Below are 11885 nucleotides of genomic sequence, written 5' to 3' on the forward strand. Positions count from 1 at the left end.
TTTCTACTTTTTGACATGGAAGTTCCTGTGGTTATTACCAAAGATAAATTTAGCATAAATTCTTCAATAAGCATACATTTGTGGTATTTCTTTTGTCTTGATTTCTAGACTGAGAAATGACTTAACATTTCGTTCCCCTTTTCATTTGTTGTCATATTTTTTAACAAGTAAAGTTGTATCATAGGGAAACATTGACATTCAAATATAGTTTAACAAACAAATTCAGATCCATCCTTTTTTATCAAAGCTCTGAAATGAAAATGGCTTTAAGTCTCTATTTGTATTTCAGTGGTGTGAGAGGTCTTGAAACATACACAAGAACTAAAGTGCTAAATGAGCTCTAGAGAAATGGCCGTATGAACTTTCTTCTTCGAATGAGCACTCTGTATAGATTACCCTAGATGCTCAAGTAGTTAATGCATAAGATTTTAATTAAGAGTCTGTGTGGTTCTGCTAAACTGAATAATTTGCTTTGTGACTCTTGCTACTGTTGAACTAATATTGCAAATGCATTATTAATATGAACAGATGAAGAGGTCTATATGCAAAGGTTTTGGCTGATAGCATAAAGTGGATGCCAGCATTGAAGTCAGTGAAAGGTTTTTCTTGGTATTTAAGATTCAATGGAAAAGTAAGAGGGGCAGCTATGCCAAGAATTAATGCTGGTCTTGCCAAGTGCTTCTTTGACTGACTTTATCCAACATGAGACTAAACAATGTATTAAATACACATATAGCAGTTAGGGAATCAAATGTCAAATAACAGCTTTCTGCTATGTGAGACCAAATTTGAAACTTAGTCTGGTGCATAGATAAAGGCAAACATCATAAAAAGCACTAGTATCTCTAACAGTTAATAAGGACACATATAAATTGAACTTCTGCAGAAACTGTACTTATTTGGTTTTGGTAGTAGAGACTTTCTGGAGAGATATTTCTTGCTGAAATTTTGATCAATGTTTTGCTTCCAGACACCTCATTAAAATTATCATTACTACTATAGTCCCTCTTAATGAAAAGGTTGAAAAAATATGAAACCCTTGGTGATCTGAGAACTAGCTGTAGAGGAGACCTGTTTGCAAAATCTAAATTTAGTGTGTTTTAGAGGCTAAATCCTCCTAGACTCACTGTGTGATCCATGGAGAAGGAAGACAGAACCTCTGTCTCTATTATTAAAGAGGTAATTTAAGAAGATTAACCTCACTAAACTAAGGTTAGCTTTTATGAACATTCCCTAGCCTGTCTTAATGTGGTTAAAAAAGGACAAAACTCTTTCAAAGACTGGCTTATTTTCAGAGAACTTCCTCAATGATTACTACCAGGAGCAACAGAACACACACTAAACTAATGTAGCAGTTATTTGACTATACAGTGATATCATTCCAGAAGCCAGAGCTATCTTTTAGCTCCTTTCCAGGCTAGCTTTCCTGTAAGAAGTAAGGAACCTGGGGACAAAGATTGAGGACTACATGAAAAGTTCCATGGATACAGGATTTGGACATAAATGGGGCATGCAGTGAGACTAAGGAACTTAAGAACACTCTCAGATCTAGCTGTGTGAATGTAGCCAAGATGATCAGCATTTCTTTGCAAAGATTCATATGACTGTCACGGACACCACAGGCTGTGTGCGTCCACAACAGCTTTTCAGTATGCCTCTCCTGGGCTTGTAACATTAACATTCCTTTCAATCAGGGACACAGAGAGGAGCTAATGACTCATAGCTCCTACAGGTATGGAGTGGTTTAAGAACTGAGTGCCATGCCATCTCCTGTAATTATGTTGATAGGTTTGTCAGGCTTAAAAACCTTAATAACATCTCAAAAGCAGACTTCCAGGAGTAAACAAGAAGCTATTAACTAAAGGGAAATGGAAGAACCAAAACACAATTGCCTATTGCTATGGCCCTTATTTCCTCCTCTGTAAGGCAGCAATTCCTTCATGTATACCTTAGTTCTACAAAGCAACGAGATCTGATGACAACTTTGATTACCCAAAATTATGTTCACTGTCTTATCCTGATTTTCTGATTATTATAGACCAATAATCTTACATTGTGCACTGCTGCAGATATTCCCAAGAACAGCACACATTCTGATTGCCTTAGTGGAAAATAATGTAGTAAAAATCTGTAATGATTCTCCACAAAGCAGTTGACACAGGGAGCATTAGGCTGGATATCAGAAAAACATATCTTTTATGAGATTTACCCTTTCACATATGGAAGTATGTGCTAGATCATTCTCCATTCTCTGAAGAAAATCAGAGGAACTCCATTGTCAGGTATCTAAATAAGCAGCTTCTTTTCTATGCAAGTTATGCTTCAGAAGATTCACCATAAGCCCAAAGCATTTTTTTAACATAAAAAACCATGGGTTTTTTTAATTAATTAAATTGATTGCCAAGGCTTCAAATAAGTATTTCCATCTGACTTGAGTTTTAGAAATTAGAATGACCAAAAGGGTCTAAGGAAATAAAGAATTTTTTTTTTTTTTTTAGTGGCATTTATGCGTATTGCTAGTCAAACTGGTATTCATTTATCAGGAATGGAAAAGGTGTATTTTCAAAGGGGAAGAAACTAGACAAAAAATAATATAGCATTTTCTCCTTAGAGCAATCTACAATTTGCTTTCTTTTCTCACGGTAATAATAGTCCTCAGGAAACAACATGAGCAAAGATGAATGATTGTCCATCAAATTCAACTTTTTTTTATTAATCTACAAAGTAAATGCCTGTGATAAGACTAGACTATTTGAAGTAAAATTTCCACCCTCTTGGGCTATCACTTCTCTGTGTTTCCTCTAATTTGTCCTTTCAGGTTTTCTGACATTTTCTGCCCTCAGCATTGTTTCATAATGACAGTGGCATGGTGTACCTTTCCATGTACTAAAAGTCATCCCACTTTGCTTCATGGCTGTTGACTCCAGAGTTTTTGAGACTGGAGAAAAAATTGAGAAGAATTGTGACTAAGTGTAACTGCTTGTGTAGCTGTGCCCAGGCTTTCTGTTGACTTCTGCTGACAAGCTAGCACACAGGAACTTGAGTGGCACGAGTTCTGCTAGAGAGGTGTTAGATAAAAGGTAGAAACAAACTGCTCTTCACTGGGGAATAAAGGAGAGAAAAAGCTGAACAGGAAGTAGCCAGTGCTGGCTAGGGTTAAGTGTGACCAAAGAAAAGCAGATGCTCTATTTTGGGATTTGTGCAGTACCCTCCTCTAAAAAAAAAACCTTTAAAAAATATTCCTTGACACTCTGCCTGATGAAGAAAGGGAGTGGTAGAAACTACATTTGATTTCCTCTTGAAGTCAATTATTTTCTTTGTGTGTGGTAACCAGCTGAGGCATCTCTTCAGAAGCTGTAAAGAATTTCCTTTTATCACTAGGATGTTGTGCAGAGTAGACTACATAACAGATTTTTTTTTTTCTTCCAGTCCTTGCCTTAGATATAGTCTTGTGGTTGTGGAGCACAGAGTTTCCACAGAAAGTAACTAAATTATTTCTATCTTCATTTCCACCCACAACTCCCAGGGAATAGTCAGAAGCTTTGACCTTGAATCTGAACCAGAAGTTCCACCTCAGCCAAAAGGTATTCTTTATATTTGGAGTCTCTAGTGAAATACAGAATGATGGAAGAAAAAACTTCTCTCATAGCTATTTCCTGTGCAAGTTAAAGGCAAACATTACCATTGATAATACTTTATACATAGGAACAAGAGTATGATAACAGAAGGCTTAAACTAAAATACAATTTAAATTGACATTCTCTTCACAATGAAATTTCACTGGAGTTTTACTTCTGTAAATGACATAGCATTCTTGAAAAGTCCCATGAAATGGAGGAACATTTTAACTTCCAGTAATATGCTGCATCCTGTAGTTCATTTGATATAAGGATCTCAAGTTGTTTTACCTGTGTTACTGGATTTATGTTTCTATAATTTTATATTTTAGATTAAACACTAACAAATAAGAAGGCTGAAAGAGATTAAATTGCTGCCTCATTAATCAGAAGTAGTCAGGTAGAGGACACATGTTACTTAGCATCCAAGGGCCATGTATTGACTTTATAAAATACCTGTTAAGTCTTGCGATTGCAGTCTGTTGATTACAACAGTTCAAGACTTCCTAAAACAGGTGGTAATTCATTAGTAAAACATTACAGTCTTCTATAGAAAAGAAGGTAGACCTTTATGGCGTCAACAGTTACATTAATTTCAAGTGAAAACTCAGAATGTAAGAAAACAACAAAGAAAACTAGAGAGAAAGTCTTTACTGACAGCAGATACAACTCAAGATTGCAAGGTCTCCTTTAAAACTTCAGAAAACCATGCTGGTATTTTAAAGTAAGGATGATCTAGTTTAGGGAATGTAGAAATTTCAAACAGATTGTGCAACCTTAGAATAACTGAGATTGAAAATTAAGAGAGCTATTGCTGATGATTAGCATTTCACATGGCCTCTCACCTTGAAGGACATGGTACAGGTAACTGGTAAGTCCCATTGCTTATCAGTAGCAGCCATTCTCATGGTAAGCAAGTGTGATAATTCTCTGAACAAGCAGCATATATTTTTCTGGGAGAAAAATGACTGGGAAAATGCCTAAGATACATGCACAGTAAAAATATTGCTATGCTGTTTTAAGGATGCAGTGTATTGTTGCAGAAACTAGAGGGGGAGATGAAAGTCTTCCTTTACATTCCTTCCAACCACAAAGAGAAAGTACTTGTAGGACACTCAAATAACTCCTTAAATGTAACTCAGCTACTGATAAATTGAACAGATTTTGGTGTTCAAATGGATACATAAAAAGTTGGTAGAAAAATGTAAATTCCTTTATTCTAGTATTTGTAATATTACGTTTAGCACCAGAATGATAGGTTATATAGCACCCTGGAGCAGAATGCTCATTAACGATAACTAAAGCATTAAATACAGAAAAGAAGGGTTCTGTAGTGAATTACTTTGCATATATGAAACTAAGGTCCTAGTTTCAAAGATAAACTTTAATAGAAAGTACCAAGAAGATAGTGAAAATATCTGCAGCTTCTATGTTAAGGAAATCAGGATTTTCTGTAAATTAAAGGTGCAAGAATCTGGATTTTCCTAATTCAATTTTTATTGCAAACAAGAAGAAAAATATTGAAAGCAATAATCCATGAACAGAAAAGAATAGGAAGGGAGTGAGTAAGATCAGAAAAACAAAAGTGATAGCTTAGAAGGCAAGAACTATTAGGATAGAATGAGGATTACAAAAGTAAAAGAAAAAAAAGCTAGACCTCAAAAAAACCCAAACAAAAAAACCAAAACTCCACCCTTCAGTTAATTTCTTAACTTTATAGCTTAACCAGCCTGTATTTCCTTTTCTTAGTTATATTCTTGTTTGGAAAGGTAACTGAGGCCCTGAAGGAGAAGTGACTTCAGACAAGCACATGTTATTATTATTAAAAGTAAACATTAACTTCAGGGGCTCTAAAAGCACAATTTCTTGCATATTTTGAATAAATATATTAACAAATTAAAATGAATATATTCCAAGCTAAAAGTTTAATTACTTTTATGTTATTTGAGTAACAAATAGCTGAAAATCAGAAATAGATTTCTATTATTTACAAGTTGTGTATTTCTTGATCTTGCCAGCACTTGTAAGAAGGTACTAAGATAAAAGAGTTACTTATTTAACTACTCCAGCTTTGCACAGTCCAAAACACAGCAAAGGAAAAATGTTGTGATGTTTACTTCCAAAGTGTACATCTTGCTCCAAAAAGTTATTTGAGTACTAATACATTCACACTATTGCACACTTAATTTTATTTCTTGTCCGTGCTGGTGTTAATCTTTATTAACTCACCATGCATGAATTTTCCTTCACCTGTATTTAACTGATGAAGCATATGGGTACTTGGATGTGGTAAATTTCTGCTTGCTGCCTTCCAGCTTTGTTTTTTTTTTTTTTTTCCAAACCTGATATTGAAGCTTAGTGTGTTTTTAATATGATACTTAAAGTGCTTATGAGTAGTCTGACATAACAGGTATATGCAGTTCTGTGTCATGAATGTCTTAGGTGTAGTATGTGCTTTCATTCATTTAACTTCAGTGGCAGGTCAGCAGAAAGCAGTAATATAACAGGCGGAATAGTAGCAGCTGGAAAGTGGTTAAAAACAACATGTCTGAAAAGGAAAATTCATCAGAAACCCAGAGAGGGTGAACACAGGCATAGTTCTATTCTTTACTGAGAATTCATGGGCACTGAAGACTTGGGCATCTCCAAGATGGAGGATGCTATTCATACTTGGCAGCCTGGTTTGGTCATTTTTGAGCTCACTTAGAGCAGTTGCAAACTCCAACAGATTACGTGGAAATGTTTAGCAGGTGAATGAAAGAAAGGGTTGACTTACTGAAGTAAAAGCCTCTGTCTCCACACACAAACTGAAGAGCATCAACCAGTTCAGCACCACAGAGTGTTTCTGGGCCAGCAGCAGCAGAACTGGTTAAGGTAAGCAAACACAGGCCAAGGTAGAAGAAATGAATGTAGGACACAGTGTGCATCTTCACCTGCCAAGGAATCAAAAGCAGTGTTAGAATTTCCTAAGTACTAAAGAAAATTACTCCTGTACCACCCTTGTGGGTTGAGAATGCATATGTACTGTAATTAATTAAACAATAAACACAGTATCAGGAAATGCCTCACCATAATTTTGCAACCGTCTACGTATTCTAGTCCATGCATTTTGTAAACTGATTACTTCCTCTGGTGAATATTCTTGGGTCACATTCACACGTAGTTAGAGAACCTTGTAGTAACTATGATTTATGGTTGCTCCTGCAAAAAGAGGATATGGAAGAGTGCAATAGACAAGCAAAGGGAAGGCCAGAATAATTAGAATACGGAAGACTAGACAACCTTGAATTGTTTTATCTGAGACCAGATAGGCTAAGAGGGAATATGGCAGTTGTCTGCCAATGTACTGTGGGAGATGGAGGTGGCAGATGACAGAGAAGAACTATTTAAACTAAAGAACAGCACTGGCACAAGAATAAATGGTTGTAAACTGGATGGAGGGAAATTTGGCTCAGTAGGAAAAGAGTTCATAACTAGTACTCCATGGCTCTCCAGGCCCCTTAACAAGGGAAATACCAGGACAAAACAAAAGAAATTTAATGGTAAGACTTGCCAAAGTTACAGAAGAGTTGATGTGGGACCTTCCATAGTAGGCGACCACATTAAATGACTCTTACAATCCTCTGTTACTAGCAAGTTAACATTTGGAAGCATTCAAGAAATTAAGAAGAGCAATAGCAGGGGTGTTAAGGATTTGTATTTTTACCTGACGGAAGCAGCTATACTTTCACTGGCCTCCATTATATCCTCTTAGTCAGGTTTGGCTATGAGGTATACACAGAGGTGATAGTTCTTTTCTCATTTCCATTCGGTTACAACCTTTTTCTTTTTCCTAGACTCATGATTGAAGAAAGGCCAATCCTCAATGATTATAAATAGGCATCTCATTCCATTTATTCACTTCCTTTTACATTATTTATATCAACCAAAGATCTTACCCAACATGTCAAAGAAATAGCATTAAAAAAAAAAATACTAGGAGAAGTTGTTTATATTTAGTAGCAGGACAGTGAAAAATGTGCTTAGTGGATATTCAGAACTGATTGAGATCACTTGCTGAAAATACTAGTTTCAAAAGGTATAAATCTGCATTTAATTTCATTCTCTTTCAAGGTGAACATTAGTATTGCAGTCAGGTAAGAAGTAACAAATCTTTCTTGCATATACAGTTAACCTTGGCTTTAAACTGCTTTGTATTAACAGACTAGTGCAAAGTAATTGGAGCAAAATGATTAATCTTCTCTGAAGTTTATTTCAAGGTTTCGGGGACCATTTAATCTTATTTTATCACTGAACTTTTGAAAAACTGATGAAATTATCTTTTGTCTGCTCATATGGGATCGCATCCAGTGGGGTATTGAGCCTTCTCTAGCCAATAATTTTTAAGGATTATTATTTTCTTGGCAAGGGATCTTAGCACCTTGTTGGACGAGTCTCCTATTTCAACTTAAGTCAAAGCTGAATAAGTGACAAATCTACAAATAAGTCAGAATTTATCCCCTTTTCCCTCCCCAATATTGCCACTGTGAAAATAATGAACAAATCTAAATCCCATGATATATCATAAAAAGAAAGAATAATTATTTCCTGTTCACAAGAGTCTTTAGTCATGTCCAAGCAAAAAACAACAAGCTTTAATGCATGGACATGACTTCAGTGGCAGATGGAGGAAGGTCAGATTATAAATGAATGATGATAACATGAGACATTATTTCCTGTAATGATTCCATATCCTAACAACATCAATTTATTTTTTTCCTTTGCCATAATTTTGTATTTCTAAGATAAATGTGATACACCTGCAGTTTAAGATGGTTCCCAGTTCTAAGGAAGTAAAGCAGAAATCTGTTTAGCACACTGCCTCAGAAGGCTGAAAGACATTACAAATACAAGAACATTATGTATTTAACAATTCGTTCTTGTATAACATTTGGGCCAGAAACAAACATAAATTTAACAATTTTGTATTTTTCAAGACTTCTCAGCTGGGTTGTATTTTCAGATAAATATCAGCACTGAACTACAACAAAACAGATTATCTACTGTTTTCCTTTAGTGGAAGCCAAAAAGGCTGCACAGTATAAACCACAGAGAATTTCTAACTTTATCTCCAAATTTAAAAACAGTCAATAACTTTCAAACAAGTAAAAACTTTGGGAAAAAGAGACTCACATGTTTCTAGGGCTTAATCAACTATTTGTTAAATTAAATGCTGTTTCATAAAAACTAATTCCAAAACATAGTTTAAAACTTGAACTTTGTTTCATTTTAATTAAACATAACATTAGTTGATTCAATATGCTTGTGATAAAATCAAAGTTCCCACTTAATATCTGAGGCAAATATTCTTAAGAAAATACAAAGCTGTAATCCAATATTGCTTCAGGTCCTTTACAAACAGGCAGGGTGCTTACAATGTCACCAGTTTGACTAGAAAGTTGAGAGTTTAAAAGAAAACGCATTGGCATGTGGGTGGGGTTTATTGAAGCATCTAATTACAGTTGGAAATTGAATACAGGTTCAGGATGAGCCTGGTTAAGCACTTCTTTTAGTTGCATAGAATGACTGACCATATTTTCACAGCTGGAATTTCCTCCTTTTTCAGTAAAATAACCAGCTTTTGCTGCATTCCAATTTTAATAGTCCAGAAGAGTGGCACCACAGAGGAATGTCATATATGAGCAGTCTACATCTCTTTTACTTCTTAGTTCTTCTATGTAAACCCTCTTCATCTAACAAACTACCAGTTGGCATAAGTTATGCAGAAGAATTCCTCACATGCTTGGTCATTTTAATAACATATAAGAACATCTATAATAATTATAAATATCTGGAAGGGGGTAACATTTTTATGGATAACATATGCTATAGAAAAAAAAATAAGAGTTATATTCAAAATTACATTTTTTTACATAGCTGATGGACCTGATTACCAAGCAGTAGAAGTATGTAATTAGTATGTAATTACAGTATTCACTAGGAATTATTATATAAATAAAGCATATATACCCTAGAATGGATCAAAGTTTAAATGCTGCCAAATTTTATAAGAGAATCTGGGCTACATCCTACCCTAAATCAATATGTTCCATTGATTCCAAGGAAGCTTGGCAGGATGCACCAGCTGAGAAACTAACATATTACTTTTATGTCTCTTAGTGCCTTGCTCAATACTTAAAAAAAAGAAAAACAAGCTTCATCTTTTAGGTATATTGAAAGGGTTGCCCGTTTATACATTATGAGAGTGGTTTCATCCATTGCAATTACAGACCTGGTCTTTTGAAGCACATTAAGGAATAAGTGTGTTTTAAGTGTAAGATACTCTAAAAATATAATTAGGCCCTACACAATCAAAATAGGAGAATTCTGTCAACTGCATAACTCCTTGCAAAATGTTAAAGAAAAAAAAATTTTGTAAGGATATAAATTTGCAGATAAGGGAAACTTGAACTAGGGCCAGTTGACAGAAACAGAGGTCAATGCACCTACTGAAGCCAAATTTACTTAAAGACAGTTTATATTAATGTGTAGAAATTATAGGGTCATAATATGAAACTTTACATGAAAACTTTCCTGAAACAGCCCTCCCTACAAGGGAAAACTTGGAGATGAACGTGTAGGGGAATTTCCATTTTCTTTATGTACAATTACTTAAGCTATACAAATATGCAAGGTCAGCAAGAGTCGCAGCTGGTTTCTAATGTAGAAAACAAACTGAACTTCACATTTACTTTTAATTTATGAAAACAAAAACAAGTAAATGCTACAATGCTGCCAGAAAATCACTGCAGTGACAACATCCTTTAAAAGTTTCCCTGTGAAAGCATGAACATTTTATCTTTACTTGTGTATAGCAAAACTGCAGAAACTTAACATGTGAATAATACCTTTTTTCCTATAAAACCCTGCACCTGCAGAAAATAGCTAAAACTTCTTGTTTTCAGAAGCATTAATTAAGAATACAATTATGTAATTGGACCCTTTAATAATGACATAACTGAAATATTGCAAAGTTCTCTGAATAGAAGTGAAATTTAAGACAAGTAACTGCAATAGTTTACCCTTACAGTTACCTGTGTAATTGCAACTATTACATACAGCCATTTTCCAGATCACATAAAATTGCATGTTCAGCAATTTATAAATAATTCGCAGTTCTAAAATAATGTTATTGAAAAATGCACAATACTCTTCAAACCAGAAACAGACAATACACAATAAAATAAAACTAAAAAATTATTTGAAATAGTAATAAAGATTTACCTTCAAGAAATCACAAAAGCAGCACTTAACTAATTGTGTTGAAAGACTGTTGATTTTTTCCATTGCTTCTTAAAAGTGCAAAGTCTGGAAATGAATTTGTTAGCAGTAATGATGAGAAAAAAGAAATCCAGAGAGATGTGAGATGTTGAGAGCAATGTCACATTTCAATATTGAGGACTTTATTCCATTGCGCAGGCTCTATCTGCTCTGATTTTAGCAGTGACAGTGAGATTTAGCAAACAGAAGAGGGATTTAGAGAAAATCCTCACATTTATCTACATTACACAGACACTGTAGACAGGAAACAGCTGGGGGAGCATTTGCCTTCTCTCTCTCTCCCTCTTCTGGCAAAGTTACCGAGTAAGGACTTTTTTGGGCACGGTGACAAATAACATCATACCTTTGCATTTTAAAACTAGAGCACAGAAGCATATTTTTTTCCCTTTAAAAGAATGTGAATTAGTGACAGAGCGGTTAGCAGACAAAAAAGCTTGTGCTGCCATGAAAAATAAGAAAATGTATTTTAGTTAACTTTCAGATAGCTGTGTGTGCATTTGTATGTGTGTTTGTGTGTCTGCATTTCAAGTGTATAAAAACTTTTATACATAAGGGCATTGTTTGTATATATGCATGCCATTGTATATACGTACATATTTTATTTATGCACAGAGGCACAGGTATTTTATTTACAGTATAGAGAGGCAGTCAGTTATCTACTTTTTTCTTAATGCTTCTTTACGTTATTAAACTTGGCATGCCTATATGCTGAGTAACAATTAAAACCTCCAACTCTCTGTGCTATTAACCCTAAAACAGAAGTTTGTAATTTGCTAAAAATAACAGAATTGTGGTGCACTACTTGTAAATAGGGCAAAATGGCTTTGTGATCTTTTAGCAAGCACACAGGAGAAGTCATATCATTTCCTAGAATTTACAGTACTATGAATATAGTAAAACAAGTAGCCCAGTTTAGGGGGCTCCCATGACATTTATTTTGAAGGTGCT

At 34.8% G+C, this 11885-nt stretch overlaps 1 protein-coding gene across 1 annotated transcript in view; it reads right to left on the reverse strand.

Annotated features, from left to right (window-relative positions):
* Positions 1-11189, reverse strand: part of IGF1 (insulin like growth factor 1) — a 48373-nt gene extending 37184 nt beyond the window's left edge. The window contains exons 1-2 of the mRNA XM_010171536.1: positions 10881-11189; positions 6394-6550 (exon numbers count right to left, since the gene is read on the reverse strand). Coding sequence (XP_010169838.1) covers positions 6394-6550; positions 10881-10943 — 220 coding nt within the window. The 5' untranslated portion in view covers positions 10944-11189. The remainder of the gene's footprint in view (positions 1-6393; positions 6551-10880) is intronic.
* Between the last annotated feature and the right edge of the window lie 696 nt (positions 11190-11885).

The sequence above is a fragment of the Antrostomus carolinensis genome, unplaced genomic scaffold (assembly GCF_000700745.2).
Source record: "Antrostomus carolinensis isolate BGI_N321 unplaced genomic scaffold, ASM70074v2 scaffold837, whole genome shotgun sequence".
NCBI classification, from domain to species: domain Eukaryota; kingdom Metazoa; phylum Chordata; class Aves; order Caprimulgiformes; family Caprimulgidae; genus Antrostomus; species Antrostomus carolinensis.